Raw genomic sequence first — 21,423 nt, 5'->3', positions numbered from 1 at the left:
GAGCTCTAAAATTTGCTTAGAATATAATCTTGTGAAAATTACTTAACCTCCATAAGCTAAGATTTCTTTGTAAACTTGGCATCTTAATGGTACTTATCTCATAGGGTTGTTGTGCTTAGCAAATGAGACAAACCAGGTAATAGGTTGAGGATGAGTCCTGGCATATGGAAAGTACCCCAGATGTTATTCTAACTCTTGGTCAGAGGCAAAGGGAACCAACATTGTTTCTAAAGAAACCATACCAGAAACAGTTTTGAGAGAAAAAATATGATGGGTAGGTAGAAAGAACTTGAACTGACTCACTTGAAATATTTCTCAGAAACCATCCCTGGCGGACCAGACGGGGAAGCAACAAATCAGTGAATCACTTGTGAGGAGACGGGTGGCCAGCAGGGGCAGCGTGTTGCTATGACGACCTGGTTTTGTGTGTGGGGTGCAGAGCCCAGGACAGATCATACAGTGGGGCAGACTGACCATGGAGCGTGTGTCTGAGTGGAGGGAGATGGTGGATCATGGCAGGGCTGGTGGCGAAGAGGACACTGGGAAATCTGTCAAGGCTGCCCTGGTGAGCGGATCAGGGAGAGACCACTGGTAAGCAAAGTGGCTCTACCTGTGTTTTTTCCTGTTGCAGCCCCCTCTCCCCTTTCCGTCCGGCCAGCCTGCAGCTCTGGCTGCTTGGCCCCTGGAACTCCAGAGGAGTGGGAACTGGTGAATTCTTGGAGCACCTCTTCCGATTTTTCCCACCCAGAAAACAACTGTGCCAGGAACTATGGGAACCGCTTTATCAGAACAGCTGCTGAGAACATTGTTGTCCAAGTTTACAAACAAATCTCCTGGATAAACTTAGAACTTTCAGAGTTTATGTTAAATTTGAAGGGCTTTGAAATGTTCCTGTAACAATAGGAGAAATTGCCAAGCAAGATTCATCCAGTAGGGTACAAGGCTCCCATTGTGGGTGAGAAGAGCCTCAGGGGGTAAAAAAAAGAACCCCATTGTGGGAGGTAAATTAGGCAAATGTTTAAAGCAAAGCACATCAGCAGAGCATGGCAGGCTCCAGAGGGCTCCGTGATGGCCCTGGGAGGTGAAGGCTCCCCGTGCGACACCGGGGCGCTGGCAGTGCCCTCGGATACAGAGGCACACATCTCCCCCCCCCGCCCGGGAAAAGCCGCACTGCCATGTGCTGCAGGCTGCAGCAGGAAGCACGAGGTACCATCTAAAAGGAAACAATGACCCAGTGCTGGGCTTTGTAGACGAAGAAACACCACTGAAAGACCACATTCTGAGTTATTTTGTGTCACTCTGAATTAGAGGTCTGTCTCAAACACAGACCATATCGTCTCCTTTCCATGGGGTGGCTAGTTGCTGTGCCCTCTTAATAGCGCATTGATATTTATTTTTGCTTTCTACATATTACTTATTTTAGAAGCCACAAAGGCCGATTTGGGTTTGTTTGTTTGTTTGTTTAATCACGGATGTATGCAAAGGTTTAACTACAAAGATGTTTTATCTCAGCATTGTTTATAACAGTGGAAATGTGCAAAGATTCTATGTGTTTTACAACAAGAATGGGTGGCTGTATTGTGATGGTGGAAGATTCGATGTTGCAAATGCTGTGGTGTAACAAGGAGATAAACAAACAACAAGGAGAAACATTCGCAAGCTACTATTACATGTAAAAAAGTCATTATAGAACAGTATGTATAAAATGATCCCCTTCAAATATTAAAATAAAATAAATATATAGGATGGAACTACAGGAAATAAGTACCACCAAATATTCTCAGTAATGATGTAATTTAGGTTATTTTAATTTTATCTAGGTTTTCCTGTATCTTGTAAAATGTCTGCAAAGGCTGTACTCCTGTGTAATCAGGTAAGTTTATTTTTAAAGCACTGTCTCTGGGGACCTACTGACACAGCAAGGTAGATGTGCCCTGGTAGTGTTTTTCCAGTGTCAGAATTCCATACCCTTTTAGGTTCTCAGATACCCAGCTGGTCTACTAAAAATATTATATTGTCTGTCTCCATAATCTTTTTTATGTGTCTCAAGATGATCCATGAAAATTAGCCCATTAAAATGTTATTATATAAGGTAAACTCCTCCAGCATTAATTCAAAACCATATTATGTCCCCAATGCTTCCTTTTTTAATCATAACTAGGTTTTTATTATTAATTAGACTAATTCGTTATTAAAAAAGCATTCTTTCAGATGTTCAGGGACTAAAGAGCTCTCACAAACATAAGTTTTGATAGTCACTGATGGACCAATAAGTGCCTAATTCCCTCCCTAGTGGGAAGTGAAATGCTTTGAAAGCCAAGCATATTCTCCCTCGTATGTACATGAACATTTAATTCCATGAACCACAGCCTTCCCTCTGCCAACTCTACCGCTACTGTGAAGCACTCAACATTTTAAAAAAATTATTCTGCCTCTTAAAAGCCTAACCATCTGCTACAGATGGACTCAGAAACAGGGAAGGACCTATATAGCACAGCATGAAATCCTAGAACCTGGAGCTGGAAGGACCGAAAGCCCTGCCATGCAGACTCTTCCCCAATTGAAGGAGGGAGGGAGAAGAAAGCCTGTTCAATACATAAGTACATGTAAGAACTGAGGGGTCAAGATGTCATTTTTGAAAAAATTCTGAAATGTTGCAGGTGGAAATTGTTCCCATTGTAAAATATAGTCATCAGTGTAATTAACTGAAATCCACAACAATGACCACTAAGTTTTGAATCTAGCCTTCTGCTTCATGCCGTGTGTCTGTTGGATGGTGGAAGAGACCTTGCATGCACTCGATGCCTGTGGTCTGAGAAGCAGAGCTAGGTGAGGACCACCATGAAAGGAAGTGTGGATACAGCAATTTCAAGTTTTGAGCATCAAATGGAATTTTCACTGGCTTGCGGTTAGTGTGGAAATTATTGGTAGGTCTGATTATTATTTATCCTGATCCTGTCCTTCATGTTTGAGAGGATACTGAGAGGGGAAACACACAGTTTCTTCTGAATCTGAGAGCAAAGGCTCTCTTTTGAAGGCTGCTGTATTTGCCTCCTTAACTGCAGCAAATTAATGCAATCACATGAAAATTCTTCATTGTGAGGGATGGTGACAAATGATCAGCATTTTCCTTTGAGGAAAGGGATTTTGATCACACTGAAATAAACATCTCTCCTTTTAATTTTTTGTAATTAAAAAAACTCACATTTTACTTGGGCATTTTACTTGGGAGTCTTAAAATTCTTCTAAAATGCTTCTTGTTGCACTTAATGACACTACGAAGTATTTGGCTTCATTAACCAATGGATACGCTTCATTCTAAACTCCTTTTGAATCATGATCCTGCTTCGTCCCATGCTAGATTCATATCCGGTAGAGAGTCTTCAGCTGAATTGTTTGGCACACTGTTTTCACTTTTTATGTGTGGTTTTGAACAGCGGTTGTCCTCAGAATTTAAATAGCTTATCTCTGAATTCTAAGCAAAATGCCAGGCACCCTAGAAGCAAACTTCCTCTGACAGACAGTTCCAGGAAGCATGACTCGTCTGCCCCGGAAGTGCGCCATGGAAGCGCCATGACAACAGAGTCAGGGCCGATCCATTGCCGCTACGACATCAGAGCTCCTCTGCTTCTCTGCATTTCTCCAGCCAGCAAACGGGATTCTAACTACTCCACTCTTCGATTCAGATACCCAGGCCCTGTGGCTTTTGGAGGAAATCCGCGAGGCCAGGGAAAGGGAGCCCTGCTTTCAACAGGTGGGGCCAATCTACACTAATCACGCTGGGAAGGCTGCTTTGGAAATCAAATAACCCGTGAAATTGCGTTTATGTTTAAGAAAATAATAAATAACATTTATTAGCACTTACTCTGTGCTGAGTATCACTCTAAGCCCTTTCCATGTTATTACCTAATTTAAAATTCCTAGGGACTTCCCTCGTGGTGCACTGGTTAAGAATCCGCCTGCCAATGCAGGGGACACGGGTTCGAGCCCTGGTCCGGGAAGATCCCACATGCCGCGGAGCAACTAAGCCCGTGCGCCACAACTACTGAGCCTGTGCTCTAGGGCCCGCGAGCCACAACTACTGAGCCTGTGCTCTAGAGCCCACGAGCCACAACTACTGCGCCTGCACTCTAGAGCCGGTAAGCCACAACTAGGGAAGCATGCTGAGCCCGCATGCCACAACTACTGAAGCCTGCACACCTAGAGCCCGTGCTCCACAACAAGAGAAGCCACCGCAATGAGAAGCCCGCGCACCGCAACAAAGAGTAGCCCCCGCTCACAGCAACTAGAGAAAGCCTGCGCGCAACAACGAAGACCCAACCCAGCCAAAAATAAAAAAATATAAATAAATTTATTTTTAAAAATAATAAAATAAAATTCCTAGCAGCTCTATAATGCAGATAACATTTTTATCCCCATTTTAGAATTCTGGAAACAGGTATAGAGAGGTAATTCAACATTTTGAAAGGCAGCAACAACTCGAGAAGAATTGTTCTTGTTTCCTTCATTGGTAATTATTTTTTTTAAAAAAAAGAATTGTTAAATTCAAAAATACAGCAAAGTCCTTATTCTCTGTGATAACAGAGAGTGACAAAAATAATTTTTTAAGTAACAGTGATAACACCCAAAACTCCTGTTATTCAATGAAATCAACAGTTTCTTCATTATATTTCTTAATAGAGCCTGGAATAAAATAAGTGGACAAAAATGTTGGCTTTATCATTTATATTTACCCTTTGTGAGAACTGTCAAATGCATTAGTGAAGCAGGCTGTAGACAGAAAGCAAGAGGAAAATTAAATGTCTTGAGAAATGAACCATTATTTATATCTCAGCCTAAAGAACTGAATGCTCTCTATTTAGGAACTTCTTTATACCTAACTAAGGTGCTGGGGCAAATAATGACATTATGTAAGTGTTTTCTATGTGCCAGTCTCTTTATATATAAAAACTCTTTTGTGCTGACTATCCCATTTTACAGATGGGGAAAGTGGGCCACTTAGAAGCTAAATAGCTTGCTCAACATTTCCTGGCTAGTTAGCGGCGAAGTCCGGGTTTAAACCCAGGCTACCTGGCTCCAGAGTCTATGCTATACGAAACTAAACCGGTGCCGAGACTACTGAGCAAGATTTCATGTTCTACTGTGGAGCCTGAGTGCCTGCAAGACGTCCTCTAGTGAGTGAGCAAGATGAGCTACCAAATCTTAGTTCATTATTAGCATCCACAACAGCCTGCAGAGAGAAGAGAGCTGGCCTGAGCAGTTCAAATTCCAGGGAACTCCCCCAAGAACAACAGAAAGATCGGTGTCTGGAGCCGCTTCCAACCGTGGTTTATCTTTAAACCAGAAAGTTGGGAAACTGAGGTCATTGTTTGTGAGATGTGTACAGAATCAGCTGTGTCTTCATGAGACCAGCAGTGTTGCAAACACAGACATCTGTGGACACTTCGCTTATTAGAGAGGATGCAAAGTCTTTAAAAGGATAAAAGAAGTCAAAGTCCTCCCAAGAGCTGAATGGTGGAGGAAGGACACTTGGAAGAGAAAGAGGACAGACTCTGAACTTTTGGAGCCAAACAGACCCAGGCTGTGCCTGGGAGAGGAAGTCAGACGTCAGGAGGGAGGGACGGCCACTCATAACCGACGAGTCACGAGGAAGGGAGACGACTTGTCCAAGAGATGGAGAAACAACGTCCTGACAGGTAGGAGGAAGAATCTGAATGGTCAAGAGGGAGTCATCCTCTCTGTGGGATGAGCATGGGGGAGGAATAATAAACATTTCTGGAGTACTCATACTTGCCAGCCGTGCAGATCGCTTTATTTGATCTTATAACAACTTTGTGAGTAGCTGTAAGTATTTTTGCCATTTAATACATGAGGGAGCCGAGGAAGACAGAGGTTAAATTCTGTGCCCAAGGTCACAGCTAGTGAGGAAGAGCAAAGCTTTCCACCCAAGTGGACTTCAGAGCCTGCCGGTTAGAGAGACCTGGGTCCATCACCTCCTGGCAGTGTGATCTTAGAGTGAGTATTGTTGCTTACCTGAGGCCCAGGTCTCCTGTCTGTAAATGAACACAAAACTACCCAATTGCTAAATTATCCTGAAGATAAGCAATAATTATCTATCAAGGTGTCTATAAGAGTGGCTGGCACATGGTAGACATTGATTACTATAATTCTTTTTTCTTAAATTTTTATTGGATTTTCTTAAATTTTTCTTAAATTTTTATTTTATTGGAGTATAGTTGATTTAAAATGTGTTATGATTACTGTAATTCTCAAAAGAGACGTTTGAGATGTGAAGGAGAATCTTCTTCTAATCTCTCATGAACTTGAACATTTTGCTTCTTTGTATGAGAATAAAAATGGGAACAAAATTTTGGAAAACATCTCTAGAATAATGTTTCCCTAAGAATGTTCTGTGGATTACAAATGTCCAATAGGTGTTAGAATTCTGGGCAAAGACGGAATCCATCTGGAATGTTGCCTTTCGTGTCCCCCTGAGTGTCTCCGCCCTGAGGGAGGCCCGTCTGCCTCTCCTGGTTGTTGCTCTGCATGCAATTATTCTATTAGGCTGTATCCTGATGTCTTTCTTCTTGCCGTGTTACCACGCCCACCCCATCCGGTGTTCGTCTAATTTGGTTGATTCTACCCCCCAGGTGCTCTCAAACCCTCTGTCACTGACACGTTCTCCCTCCACAGCCGTGTGAAGGACTGGCCATCTCGCACCTGGCCTGCAGCAATCCTCTCTCTGAATCCGCAAAGTCCCTCTTACGCCTCCCGTTTATTCTCCAAGCCAGATGGTGGCAAAGTGCCCACCCAGCACGCTGTCTCTGCTCACACTCGTGCAAGATCTCATGCTGCCCCAAGCGGTCACTGGAACCCTGTACCTGCGCACAGGGCTCTAACCTGCAGGTCCCTGCCCACCTGGGAGCCTCAGACATGCTGTGTCCTTTTGGTTCTGACAGATGTTCTCCTCGACCCGACTCGAGCCAAGCTCCTCTGAGCCTTCCTCTCAACTAAGCCTCAGCCTTGGCCTATAAAGAATGCAGAGTCTCAGCACAAAGGATTTCATCCACTTATTCTACCCAAATTAAAGGACCTAAACAAACACGAATGTAGTTTCTAACGGCTCAAGGTCACATCCCCAGGATGACCCCAGCCCCCCTCAAAGTGCCTGCCTGAGAAAGCTCAAGGCCGCCTAAAGGATTTACTGTTTGTTCCAGCCAACACCTGAGGACAGGCCCCTGACCACCCTTTCTTGGAGCACATACTAAAAAGGGCTTCAAATTGTGAATCCTTCTCCTGTCCTTTTGAGATTATACATGTATCTCCTACAACTCAGAGTGTCTTTCTCAAGGATCTAAACTCCATTCCTTTGAAATGAAACCATTAGGAAGGACAGGCCCCTTGCCTCCCAGTCTCTGTGAGAGGATTGAATCCTTACCTCCATCACTGCCAGATACAGACACAGAGGCCTAACCACACTCATAGTGACCAACGCTCGCTAGTTTTTCACATCCCTGACTCTGCTCGAGGCCCCGCTGGTCTCCTCCCAGCTCCCTGATTCTCTCTTTAAAACACCCGGTCATCTCTGTACAAATTGAAGTTCAGTTCAGTTCATGCCGGACCTGCTTCCCTATTGCAGGAGCATAACGCTGATTAAAATATGTTCTTTCCACTTTAACTAGTGTCTGGTTTTGTTTACCTTAGACAGTTCCTCAAACACAACTTCCCTTAGTGAAACCTACAGCTCCCGGACACCTTGCTCGGTTACCCTTCCCCAGGGATGCCTCCTCTGACCCACGGATGAGCCGGGTCCTCTTGCTTCGTGTCTCTGGAGCCCCCGATAATATTCCCTGATAGCACTTCACACAGCTTGTGACTAACTTTGTATTGTGTGATCAACTGAGATCTGTCTCCTCCATGAAAACAAGGAAAACTGATGCTAGAACGGTTTTATTTCCACAGCCTACGTGTCTAAATTATACTTGAATGACTGAATGAGTGGATAAATGAATGAATGATGCATACGTAGGATGGTAATAGCCTGAGGAAGTACTACACAGCAAAAACGGAACAAAACAACTGACCCTGTTACATTGTGTTTGATTCAGCATTTCCCAAATGTATTAGAATTTAGGTCTCTTTGTTTGTAAAACATCTGTCAACACGTGTGGCAGAGAGAGCTAAGTGGTTTCCCCAAATCAACTTCCCCTTTGTCTGGCTTCCTGAATCACTATGTGGAAAGCAAAGGAATACCTGCATTGGTCTCCAACATGATTGAGAAATAAACTTGCATTGTACTAAGCATCTAAGAATTGCCAAGTTCTCCATAAAACAGCTAGTATTCCTTAACTAATTACAATAGCTTGTGGGTCTGATGTTGCACAGTTGCAGTTATGGCAAATGCTGCTCAGGCTGCAGACTTAGCAACATGGATATAGGACTGGAAGACTGAGGGACATCAGTCATGTCTTCATCCATTGTTTTCACGAGCAGCGGCTTATTTAGTCACTGAAAGGAGGACATGGAAGTGCAATAAGCGATGATGTAAACATCTGGTGAACAGGATGACATCAGAAAGAGGAGCTGGCAAGAGAGGAAGTGAATCTCACAAAGACTGGAGGGAAATGCATTTGACAGCAGTCACTGACATAACCGAGGGGGCTTGAAACGGACATAAGTGGAAAGGGGAAGGCATCAGAAAGATGTGAAAGGATGTCATGCAAGATGATAGTGGCAAAGGTGCCAAACAAAGAGAGTGGAGGAGGAAGTTTAGAATCAGAATTCACACATTGTAAAGTGAATCTGACATTTTTATGTAATGAGATAAACCTAACAGTATCCCCAGGCCTTGGTGAGTCAAAGCATATAATTCAGCTGTAGCAATGGAAAAGGAAGACCTACTGAAAAAGAAACACGTAATAGCACTCAAAGGTATCTGTTAAGAAGATACCTATTAAAATACTTACAGCTTCCCAGGAGAGAGCTTTGAAGTGAGGATAAAATGTGCTGTCACGATGGACGTGAACGACAGACAGCGGCCTCAGCTCCTGGACTAAGGCTTCGGTGGGGTTTGCTCTGTTGGGATTCCCGGGGATTTTGACTGAGTGGGTCTGGGGTGGGGAATACACTTTTCTAACAAGATCCCCAGATGATTCTCCAACGCAGCCAGTTATGGGGGCTTCATCCTCCACCATCAGCTTCTCCCTCAGCAGAAGCTTTAATTTTTTTTTTTTTTTTTTTGCAATGGAAGCATATCAACACTAGTGGAGCAAAAAGACACACAGGCATGGCAACGGGCAGATGTCCTTCCAGACACCTCTCAGGTGTCTTGTTCTTAAAAAAAGCATAGCATTTGCTGAATTCTTTATATGCTGTCCTCTGTCAGAAAGTAAAGATTGAAGAGAAGTGCTCTCATGGACGAATCCTGACCAGCAGAGAAGTGGTTGTTACTGTAGAAGTGACCAAAACGTTAGGAGAGAGTGATCAACTTCCCTAGAGCCTGTGATAATGGGACACATCAGTCATGAGCCTGAGGTTTGAGAGAGTGAGACTTTGCAAGGAGATATGAGCCCAGGGACCAAAAACAATTTAAAAATTAAAAAATAGGGACTTCCCTGGTGGCGCAGTGGTTGAGAATCCGCCTGCCAATGCAATCCCTGGGCCGGGAAGATCCCACATGCTGCAGAGCAACTAAGCCCGTGTGCCACAACTACTGAGCCTGTGCTCTAGAGCCAGTGAGCCACAACTACTGAGCCCGTGCGCCACAACTACTGAAACCTGCACGCTCTAGGGCCCGTGTGTCGCAACTACTGAACCCGCGTGCTGCAGCTACTGAAGCCTGCATGCCTAGAGCCCGTGCTCCGCAACAAGAGAAGCCACCACAGTGAGAAGCCCGTGCACCACAACGAAGAGTAGCCCCTGCTCGCCGCAACTAGGGAAAGTCCACATGCATCAATGAAGACCCAACACAGCCAAAATCTTTGAAAAATTTTTTAAAAAGAACAAAGAAAAACAATAGATAAAGGAAAGGAAATTCAAGAAAAATGACAAATTCTTAAAAAATTAAACTCTGTCCACAAAGTCAGGAATAATTTGGGGAGCAGTAAAAGGGAAAACCTCAGAAGAACTCAATCTAAGAAAAAAACCCATGGGGCTACCCAAGACCCTTCTGACCATTTTATGAGCACACATACAAATTAGCTAAACTTTGGGATATGGCGCAATTAGAAAAAAATGTCTATTTTTTAAAGCTATGACTGGGGCAAAAGAAAGATGAAAATGTGAGTTGGACCAGTGCTTACAGAAGATAGTGTAATGTGGTGAAGATGAAGTAGAAAGGTGCCTTGTATGCTTTTGAAACTGTAAGAAGAAACACTGAAATCCAATTTAGAATATAAGACAGTCAATTCCTTTAAATGAATTTTTCCAGGTTTAAGTGCATTACATCCTATTGAACTGAGAGGTCATTGCAGAACTAATTTTGCAATCTTGCTCGTTTCATGGGTAATTCACAACAACACTTTAGGGGAATTCCCCAGTGGTCCAGTGGTTAGGACGCCGCACTTTCACTGCTGAGGGCCCGGGTTCAATCCCTAGTTGGAGAACTAAGATCCCACAAGCCGCAGGGCGCGGCCAAAAGAAGAACGAAACAATGCTTTAGCATGCCGGCAGAATCCTCATCCCTGCTGGAAGGTTCTGCCTCTTCTCACAGACTTGAACTGTGAGCAATGCAGGCCAGAGGGCTGGACCTCGCTGCTCCTGGCCGGAGCTGGTCATGCCGCCTAGAGGGGCGCTCATCCAGAGGCAGGCTAGATCCATGCCTTGTCGTCAAACTGAAAAAGATGAGCCACCCACCCTTGTAACTTGTCAAGGGAAAGTCTAGTTGGTTGTGAGCACTTGAGGTCCATGGTCACGCAGTGTCATGGCTGGGGTAGCCTTATTTAAGCTAAAACTGTGAGGCTGCAGAAACTCAGAGGAAGCCTTGGGGACGAAAGATATAAATGGACTATACGTACGCAGGGAGAAGCAACAGAGCCAGAAGAAAGGAGGAAGAAAGGAGATGCTGCTGAGCCCCCTTGGTTCCCGCCCTCTCCCGGCTTTTCAGTTGATCCCGTGTGTCATGAGGATTCTCCCTTTCTTAGAGGAACAGCCCTTGCCCAAACGCTAATCTTTTCTCCACGGGTTAGTTTGAGTGTGTACCTGCAGCCAAGAGTATAAGGCAGAACAGGAGGACTGCCAGAGGTCTGAAGGGAAAATATTTCAACTTCCAAAATGTGGGAAAGATTTATTCTGGAATCTCACAGATGAGTAAGATTGATGGTGATTTCGGGAAAAATTCTAAATTGGACACTGAACATAAGTTGTCAGTATGTAGCAAAGATAGAGCAAATGACCACTGCTTCCCTATGAAAATGTCATGCTAAATAACATGAATTCCTCTTGGTGACAGTGTCACTAGAGTGGTCAACCTGAGGGTTCCATGGAAACTCCCTCTCATCACCTCTGAGAGTGACAATTACAGAAGAGAACACACACGGAGTATCTGTAGTGTCACGGCTCAGAGCATCAGTCCAGAGCCACAGAGCCTGGTGGAAGGCCTGGCTTTGCTACTATGACCTTTGTGACTACAGACAACCCGGCTTTGTCTCAATTTCCTCACCTGTCAAATGGGAAAATGATATTTCCTACATCACACGGTGGCTGCGAGAATTACCTAGCAAATAATGTGTTCAATAAATACCAGCTATTATTATTACCAAGTTGTTTGAATAGTGCTATCCCCAAAATGTTCAATAACAGATGCATTTTAATCCAAGAAACCCATCATTTTAGAGTATTTGAAACAGGTAGCATCTTTTTGATATTTTTATCAATTATTTTTGGAGAAGTCATAGGCCAATGGCCAATGAGTTTATATGCAAATGAATAATGCCCTAAAGACCAGAGAATCAGGATTTAGAGGAATCATGATGAGATGGAATTCTAAGGCAAAATAATGAAATATAACTTAATAGAAATAATATCCTATGTTTGGCTATGAAGCCATTGCCGTTCACGTAAAAGTGACGTGGAGATTACAGGTGTTTAATATCGTCCAACATTACGACTTGGTTAACAACAAACCTACAATACCAGAGCACAAGAACCAGACAATATGGTCCAACGCCAGGTTAGTCGGAGTGTTGAATCCAACCCAGTGCCACATTTTAAGAGACACTGACATACAAGAGAACACGAAGAGGAGGGTATCCCATGAGAGCTGATCTTTCTGGACTTCTTGGGAGCATCTCTCCTTGTCACCTTGTGTCACAGTCTCTCCCCTCAGCTTCCATGACACAACAACCTCGTAGTTTTCCTCTTTCCTCTTCTCCCCACCCACATGCTCCCAGTTGACCTAACACAGGCTCTGGATTTCCTGTACCTCTCTGTGCTGATTTCTCCCAAATCCATCACTTTTGTTTGTATATTCAATACCAATTAAAAATCTCTTCTTCCACATAGAGCCTCAGACTCAAAATAAAAATGAAAAAGTGAAATCAAGTTATAAAATACAAAAAAAATCCTTAAGGTTGACTTTCCCAAATGGCATGGGCAATATGGTCTTACTCCTTTAAGCAAATGACCCTTCCTCCCACTGAGTATTTTATTTCCAAATCTGAATCATTTCATTTTGCCCAGAGGACAAAGTAATAAAGGATGGATTCGCTTCCCGGTGGGATCTTTACCAACCCACACCTCTGAGCAAGGCTGGGCACAGTGTCCAACCAGCACCTAATCAAGTCCTTTCATAGTTTCAATTCTGTTAATTCAAAATAACTCAATTCTGGCTGCAGTAATAGCTACTCACTTTGGTCTTGGCTAAGTCACTTGAAAAAACCCTTGAACTAGAAGTTATTAAAATAATGGAAACTAGAGTTCGTGTTTGTGGCTTTTCTCTCCTTAAGTGGTTATTTGTGCCTTTAAGATTTCCATCATAAGCCAGCCATTGTAGCAATTGCTCTGGTCTTGCCCCTTGGCTTACAGAAATGGAAAACATCTCCCCTCTCTGGCAACAGCGTCATTCTTTGGAAGGCTTTGCTGAACTTCTGGTTCTCATTCTGTGTTTTTGCTGCTTTCACCATCAGTGTTGCATAACATACACATCATCTGTGGACGGCCTCTGATTAGTGGCTCGGCCACTGTTGGAACAAGTATTTTTCATTTGACAGTTTTCGAGCACTTCCAAAAATTATCTGATGGGCCTTTTTGTTACCATTCCACCCTCAAGTAAGTCCAAAGAGCTGGAGTCCGGTCCCTGGAAAGGTTTCAGCTCAGTTCCTCCCCACTCTTTCTGCCAAAGCCTCCTTTAAAACCCAGTTCAAAAGCTTCCTCCCCTCCCTGCTCTCTCCACTGTGCTTTATCAGATAAGGCACCCAGCAGATTGTTAAATGCGCAACACTCTTCACGCCCACGAATTGTATTTTGGGTTGTGCTTGAAGTGCTTGAATTGCAGTGAATGTGTAGCGATTATACAAAAAGGCCAGTTTGGAATTCAGTTCTTTCTCATTAATTAACAGCTCTCCTTAAGCTGATGCTAAAATAGGACTGCGATATTCAGTTTAACCTGAACTTACTGAACCCCTGTAAGATCCCAACTCTGTAATCAGTGCCTGGGTTACAAAGTTAATCAGAGACAGCTCACAGCTTCAGAAAGCTCATGGTCCAGTAGGGCATGTGGACACAGTCACAGAAGTACACACATGATATGAGAGACGGCTGGGTTTGTGGTATGAACACGTGGCTTTGAAAGCAACCTGTACCTTTTTTTCCCTAAAGAATGAACAGTGTCTCACCATGTGAAGAAAAGAAAAAGGTGACCACTCCAGGTAAAGGAGTGAGACAAACATGCCACTGTTAAGCTTGTGAAGACCACCTGAGCACTAGATCAAGGAAAGGAGGCTTTACAACCACGGTCAGTTTCAGGCTTGTTTTATGTTTGTTTTATGTTGTCTCATATTTTCTTTGAATACCAGTAAATATAACTTTCTGATGGGTAAACACTATGCTTACTATTTCTATAATGCTGAGCTTTTCTAAATGTAAAGCAAGATTTTTTTTTTTTACCCAAAAAAGTATCCTTCAAAAACAAGGGAATCCATATATTCAGCACCTCACAAAGTCTCTCAAAGTATGGGAAGCTTTCTTTTCTTTGTTTTGAACAACAAAAGTACAGTTTGGAAAAAATATGTCAATCTCAAATGACCTCGATCAATGCTAGTTTGTTTTAAAGAACTGGTAAAAAAAAGAGGGTTAAGAAACTTTTACAAATCTAATGGTTTTTTTCCTGGGAATATGCCCTCAAAGTTACATGTGCTGAACATTGGAAGTCTTTGCAAGCAAGACTTCCAAAAATCACTGACCATCTTAAAGAGAAAGACACTAAACAACTGTGTTGTGGATAGATGGGATGAGGGGAAATGTCCTGACGTTATCAGAGCGGGTACTGGTCTCTTCAGAAAAGATTTCTAGTGAAAACATCATACGTGGATTCAGAAGTATTATATATTAGCAATGTAGATGGAGATAAAAGATGATGTGTTAGAGGACTCAGAAAGTGATTTTATTAATGATGAGAACTAGATGCCAAAATATATGTAAATAGCCTGAGTAAAATTGTTTCATGAAGTGTGAAAGTGGAAACTAATATTCTAAACTAATATAATAGTTTATAAAATATATAATTTTATATATGAATGTATAACTACATTTGTAAAGTAAAGTAAGTAGCTGCCTACCTTTTCAATCTATATCTCTACAAAGTTGCATATGCAAGTTAGCAAAAAAGCTTTGGTAAATAAAATATTTTATCATAAAAGTAGCAGATTACCTCATATTTTGAGTTACCTAATTCTCAAGCAACTTTTATCACATAGCATTGTATATGGAAAGTTCAATAAATGTTATTGGTGGTCATTATTGTAACAAATAGAAACTTCCATTTTACAAAAAGAAAAATTAACTGAAATGAACTTAAGTTTAAAAATAAAAAACAAGAATCAAAATCATGATTCCCAGTATCAGATAAATTAGGTGTTAAATAAAGCCATGATACTTAAACACTTTCTGATTTCTTGTTTACAGAGAACAAACATAAAAACAACCAACAAAAACCAGAAGCTATTCTTCTACTTCTGCATTATTTAAGTAATATGAGATTACTCAGTCCAGAAGTTACACTGAAACCTAAAAACATAGTTATTTGTGAATATAATTTAGTAGATTAAATGTCCTTACTATCAAGATGATGCAGTGAAAGAGACATGAAAGATACCTGTTCAAATACCATGGGTAGCTGGCATACTACAGACATGTGGGGCAGAGTGAGAGATTCGGTCCTACAAAGCATGATGACTTTTATCTTGGCTCGCTAACTTGGGCTGAAAATGCAGTGATTTATTTAGCTTCAGAACACATACCTCTACGTAGTCGGTGGAGCAGCTTGTGTGATGTTCCAATTCAAAGGCTAAAAACGTATAATTCACAGTGTTTCCAGTTGTTGCCTGGATGGTCCAGTTGCAATGCTGATTGACAGAATAGGGATTTGGATAATGTATACTCTCTAAGATGCCATAGGTCCGATTCACAATCACCACGTTCTCACACGCTGGAAAAAATAACAATGATTGTTAAGAACCACAGTCATATATGTCATAATTGCTCCAAGATGTGTGTGAGATTTTCCTTTAGGAAAACAGCTAGGTTAAAAAGAAACCTATGGGGCTTCCCTGGTGGTGCAGTGGTTAAGAATCCGCCTGCCAATGCAGGGGACACGGGTTCGAGCCCTGGTCTGGGAAGATCCCACATGCCGCGGAGCAACTAAGCCTGTGCGCCACAACTACTGAGCCCGCGCGCCTAGGGTCCGTGCTCCACAACGAGAGAAGCCACCGCAATAAGAAGCCTGCGCGCCACAACGAAGAGTAGCCCCCGCTCACCGCAACTAGAGAAAGCCCGCGCACAGCAATGGAGACCCAACACAGCCAAAAATGAAAATAAAAAATAAATAAATTTATTAAAAAAAGAAACCTATATGTATGTGAGTGAGTGTATATATACAGATACACACACACATACATGCATATATACACATGTAGTTGGTGCAGCATCTTTATAGGGAAACGGTTTCCATTTAGAACAAATGTGAAATAATACTTAAGTGAATTCATAAACCTTAAAGTGTCATGAAAATTGCCTGCGTTAAAATAGGCATCAAACTCCTGTTGAATTGGTGCAGAGCAGAATAGCTTAGCACGACTCAGACATCAGTCTAATTCGTTTGTTTAGAAAAGTGTATTAAACATTCCATGCTTCTGTTTTTCTAACTTTAGCATTTGGAAGGGACAGAAATCTTGGCCTTTAAATTCAACAGTTTAAAAACACAAAGTCCTATGTGAGGGCTAAAAATGAATAACAACATGGCTTTGTTGAACATTCAAAAGTCAGCATGAAATTCATAATAAAGACTCTGTTATTCCTCCAGTTAGTCATCAGGAAGTATCAAATGAACAGAAGCAATGTAAAGGATTTGAAGAAGAAATAAAAACATTAAATTCTGAAAAAAGTCTTCAAGCCAGTGGTGGCATTTCCTTCAGCTGAATTTTCAACAAAACCATGCTAGGCACTTCTAGGTACGGGGTAGTCCTGGGAGTCAGCGCCAAATTCCGTCAAACTTAGCAGCTTGAATAAGGCCTGTGGAGGCCTCTTCTCAAGTCTTTTTCATATTGTATGATGTGCAATAAAAGAGAATGGGAAAATAAATACTATATCGAAAGCGTTGTCTCTGAAAAATGTGGTTCATAGATGCGTTTCTGCTACACTGCTTCTCCACAGGTGGCTGGGACACCATTTGTAAGCTTTGGTATGGACAAGCCTACATTTGTGGGTCTTCAAAATCTTCCTTTGCTGGAACAAGGGAATAAAACTCTTTCTTCTTAAAAATATTTAGGTCACATTTTTGCCCACCAAGGATTTCTAAAGAAGAATTTTGTTGTTTTGGATGCCTGTGAGAAGTTACATCTATTAGGCAGGTAGGTACCATGGGCCTCAATGACTACACAACAGGGCAGGGGAAAATATATTCCATTAAACCCTATGGGTTGTCTCCCAGTGCTCAGACATTATACTATCTGCAAACCTCCAATTTCAAATGGCAGATTGCACAGAAAATCTCACCGGTTAGCTCTGATTCTACCGTTAAGGACCTATATCCATGTGCACTACGTTACTCCTTCAGTGTTCTGACATTATTAGAGAAAAACAAAATATCACAGGAATACAAAGAAAAGAAAGGGACCTTTAATAATCAACCTGACTATAATCAAGAAACAAATTATCACAGCAATAATAATATTAGAGAATGATTATATGCTCAGCCAAACAGGTACATCCCTTGATGAAATTGGGGAGAAATTTTCATATACTAACGATGAATTTCTGAAGAACAAAGCCATATATCATTAAAACTCAATATTCAAAACCTACCTAGAATGTAGCCTAACTCCCAGAAGTAAGTGAATGTGAGCCTTCAAATTCACACATTTCAAGGTTAAATATTAATACTCTTTCAACTAATCCAAAGGGTATAATCTGTGTATTCAGATTATGATCTTGTGATTTTCATTCCATTTTTAGGTAATTGTGCCAAAATTATTGATAAATTTAGTTTTGCTGGGGCAACGAACTCTACTTTTTAAAACACAAATAAAGTGTTTATTAAATAACATAAATTAAAGGAAAACTTATTTTCTTGAATTTTCATTTTGAAACTAAATTTAGGAAGTATTTAATTCTAGTGCTAGAAGGGAGATTTCCTGATCAACTAATGTAATCTTTTTTTATGAGCAAGTCATGTAACCCCAGAGAAAACAAGTGAACTTCTGAGGGACTTGGGGGCCAGGACAAACACCTGGGACCCATGACTCTTTGTTCAATACCCCTTTAGTTCCACCATCTTGCCTCAAGGGAAAGCAGATTTTAAAACGGCATCTCTACAATGACCAGATTTTTCCACAGCAAAGAATGTGCCTACTTCCATATGATTCATAGGCATAGTCTCCCTTAATAAAATTTAAGTACCTTTTGAGATAGAAGGCAAAAACAATAGTGTTCGATACACTTCGGTACAATGGAATAATGTCTAATTAGAAGATTGTAATGTTTAATCCAAATGAAAACCCATTAGCTGCTAACCTGTTACACTGATCTTTAGCTGAATTGCAACTGTCTCAGCATATTCCCCTTCCAAGTTTCTGTAGCTTACCACGTGCTTTAGTTACACGACATTAAATTCAAGGCGTAAGCGTTTCTCCCTCAAATAGAGTTAAAATTTTTTTCATAAGGAGGTAAGATTTCTTTCAGTTGCTCAAACCAATGGGTTACACTTATTTCAATTTGCTTCATTCATCCAGAGATTGAAGACCCACTATAGGCACCAAGCAACGGGCACACACACTTACTCTGGTGGTATTTAACCAGGAAGCCACCTCCTTGCTGACCTTCATCTGTCCTCAGTTCTAAAGACATGCCGTCTCCACTAGAACGGATGACAGGCGGTTTCTCATTCCCACAAAGCTGAGTAAGCAGATGAGAGCTGGTACTTGGCCCATCATATACCTTTAAGAAAACGTTTTAAATGTCAGATGATTACGGCTATAAACACTATCTAAAGGACACTGTATTTCTTAAGAAGTGGGGAAGAAATACAAATGATAAGACAAAAGAAGAGTCCTGAATCAAAATATCTTTTAAAATTATATTTAAATGTCTATAAACTTGAGCCATGAACTCAGAACCCAGGTTGAAATGTAAAGATTGAAAATGAAGGATTATTACATGTTTTGGAGACCATAGCTATTAATCAGTAGTCTTCCTTGCTTTTTTAGTTCATAGTTTATAATTTATTGCACTTTAATACAGTTTTTATTTAGATGGTTTTTCAATGGACGAAAGTGACTTGCTGATACTGTAAAAAGTCCTATTTCGATGATTTCAATTATCTTCTCTAATTCACCCTCTAATACATCCTCTAGATTGTTAGTTTTCAGTGTATATATAGAAATTATGTAGATAATAATTATGATAAATCTCACAACCCCTTTCAGGAGATTTTAACCACATCTTAACAGTGGATATTCAATATACTGATATTTTAAGTACTTAGTGTACCAAGCCATTCATTAATATATGCTATACTTAGAAGACTATTTTCATAAAATTTTCTTTTAATTTTTTATTCTGTTTAAGTTTTTAACATGGATCTTTTGTTTAAATGTTCCCCTTTCCCAAATCTCAAAAATAAAAAATGATGCATTAAGGTGTGTTGGGCAAGATGGAAGCAGTGAAGGCTACAAGTGAAACTTTTTACATACGGCCAGATAATCTGAAGTGCAGTTTGGATGATACTCCAAATGGAAGTCTTCAAATTCCAGTTCAAACGGACTGCCGTGGCTGGATTTCAACCACCAGTGGCACTGGGAGCCGTGGTGGTAGGGCATCGGGTAGTTGGGAGATGTGAACATGCCGGTGGGAGTGGTGAGATTGCCTCCACAACCTACGGGAGAGACATGGGATGACACACATCCTTTTCTTTCTGGTAAAACTGCATCTTCTTGTCTATATCAAACTACTGTCACTCCCCTTTAAACCAAGCTGCAAAACAAAACTGCACCACCAAAGAGTAGCTAGCCTATAACCCTAATTCACATCAATGTACTTTCCTTTTCCTAACCAAGATGAACAGCTTGATGAACTATACCAGGGAACTAGAACATTTTCCCTTACTTTGTCCTTCAAAAATAAAAATAAAAACAAAACGGCTACTGTTAATTCAGAAATATTCACAATGTTGAAGTTTATTATAAATAGTACTGACAAAATACAGCTGGAAAAAAAATAGATAAGAGCACAGCAATCCAACAATCAAGATGCCAGTTAGAATGGACTCTCCAATAAAGATAGGTCTTGGCCTTTTACCTGTTAATGACCCATCCCAGTAAGCCGAGAATCCAGGCCCTGAGCCAAAGAAGTCACTCTTAAATTTTAACCATAGTTTGTTACTGTGGGAGATGATTCTTGGAGGTGGATTTGAGCCACAGTATCGCCCCAGGGGTGGTGAAGTTTCATAGCCTCCATTCCTGTGACAAAATACAGATGTGATCATTTGTTAGGTTATTGATAATATTACGATATAAACATTTAACGTTAATTGAACTTTGAGATCAAAAACAGATCAGTTTGTCAGTCAACCTCTCTCTCAAATATTCTAAAAACAATTTCAAGTTTTCAATTTTTCACTTCATTAAATAATATATGAATAATAACATAGAATAACCATCATGTATGGTTGGCATGACATTTTATACAACCAGTTGCAAATGGAGAAAAAGTGTTTAATCTTCTCCCTCTCATATAAAGCATCTGGCAAATGGGTCAGAGAACAAAGGATAAAGAAACCATAATTATTAACACTAGAAACAAATGTTCCTTAATTTTACAGAGAAAACTTAAATGTTTTTCTTCTCATTTGAAAATTTTCAAAATTTGATACATTTGACATAGTTAAGCAAAATTTTGAAAATAATTCCTTCCCCAAGACCTTTTGGGGTCTTAAATATAGTTTATAACCTATAGCTTTTTCAAGCCTAGAAAAAAAATATTCACTCAACATTAAAGTCCAATGATTGCTGAAAATTATGTTGTTTTAGCATTATATGGTATGATAATGCTTTACTGTTTTAGTACCTTACTTTACATCATAGAACAAAATTTACTGTAAAATAGTATAAGATTCTAGGCTTTTGAAATGTCAAATAAAAAATTTAACACAGATGCACACCAAATTGATTAGTCTAATTTAACTCAATGTAATGATTTGGGGAGATATTAATGTATAACTTAACTCACCTTTACTGCAAATATAACTTTTTAAAACCCATTCTTTCAAAGCACTAAAGAATTAAAGAAAAAAGCCTTGCACTGAAATTCACAAGCCTAGAATTTATTATTTGAACACAGAAAAACTTTGTGAAAACTTTATCTTACCATCATTTTTATGACAAATTAGACTAAATGGACAGTAAACAGCCTAAAATTTAAACTGATTTTACATAAAGTAGGTATTGAGTACCTGAATTGCAAGTATCTAATTTCAGACCAGTAGTATATCTGTTTACTCTGCCCAAATAAAATTCAGAGTTTATTTTTAAATATTCCCAATAAAATAACCACTTCTAAATAACCACTGAATCTTACGCAATTTTCTGTTTTCCTACTGTTAAGCCAGGTTCCAAATGACAAACTTTATATCTTGCAAGAAAGAGCACAAAAGGGAGCTTTACAGAAAATTTCTGTATTTTTTCCTTAACCTTTCCAAGAAAGATTATTAATGAG

General features: G+C 40.6%; 1 protein-coding gene and 2 long non-coding RNA genes across 4 annotated transcripts in view; 2 read left to right on the top strand and 1 right to left on the bottom strand.

The window, feature by feature from the left end:
* CUBN (cubilin) overlaps nucleotides 1-21,423 on the bottom strand; it is a 290,843-nt gene that overhangs the window by 190,218 nt on the left and 79,202 nt on the right. For both annotated transcript variants that reach the window (XM_007196413.2, XM_057544323.1), the window contains 4 exons: nucleotides 20,008-20,168; nucleotides 19,404-19,585; nucleotides 18,492-18,648; nucleotides 15,456-15,643 (listed from right to left, as the gene is read on the bottom strand). In XM_007196413.2, coding sequence (XP_007196475.2) covers nucleotides 15,456-15,643; nucleotides 18,492-18,648; nucleotides 19,404-19,585; nucleotides 20,008-20,168 — 688 coding nt within the window. The remainder of the gene's footprint in view (nucleotides 1-15,455; nucleotides 15,644-18,491; nucleotides 18,649-19,403; nucleotides 19,586-20,007; nucleotides 20,169-21,423) is intronic.
* On the top strand, nucleotides 457-15,376 carry LOC103017511 (uncharacterized). Its single transcript, XR_003621882.2, has 5 exons — nucleotides 457-591; nucleotides 1,821-1,873; nucleotides 4,981-5,696; nucleotides 13,816-13,951; nucleotides 15,121-15,376. It is a non-coding gene; the product is annotated as an uncharacterized LOC103017511 (long non-coding RNA).
* LOC114235788 (uncharacterized) lies at nucleotides 5,704-7,678 on the top strand. The gene is made up of 2 exons (XR_003621883.2): nucleotides 5,704-6,015; nucleotides 6,694-7,678. It is a non-coding gene; the product is annotated as an uncharacterized LOC114235788 (long non-coding RNA).

This window comes from Balaenoptera acutorostrata, chromosome 3 (genome assembly GCF_949987535.1).
Source record: "Balaenoptera acutorostrata chromosome 3, mBalAcu1.1, whole genome shotgun sequence".
NCBI classification, from domain to species: domain Eukaryota; kingdom Metazoa; phylum Chordata; class Mammalia; order Artiodactyla; family Balaenopteridae; genus Balaenoptera; species Balaenoptera acutorostrata.
The sequence above is the reverse complement of the archived record's forward strand: the minus strand, read 5'-3'. Positions and strand labels throughout refer to the sequence as shown.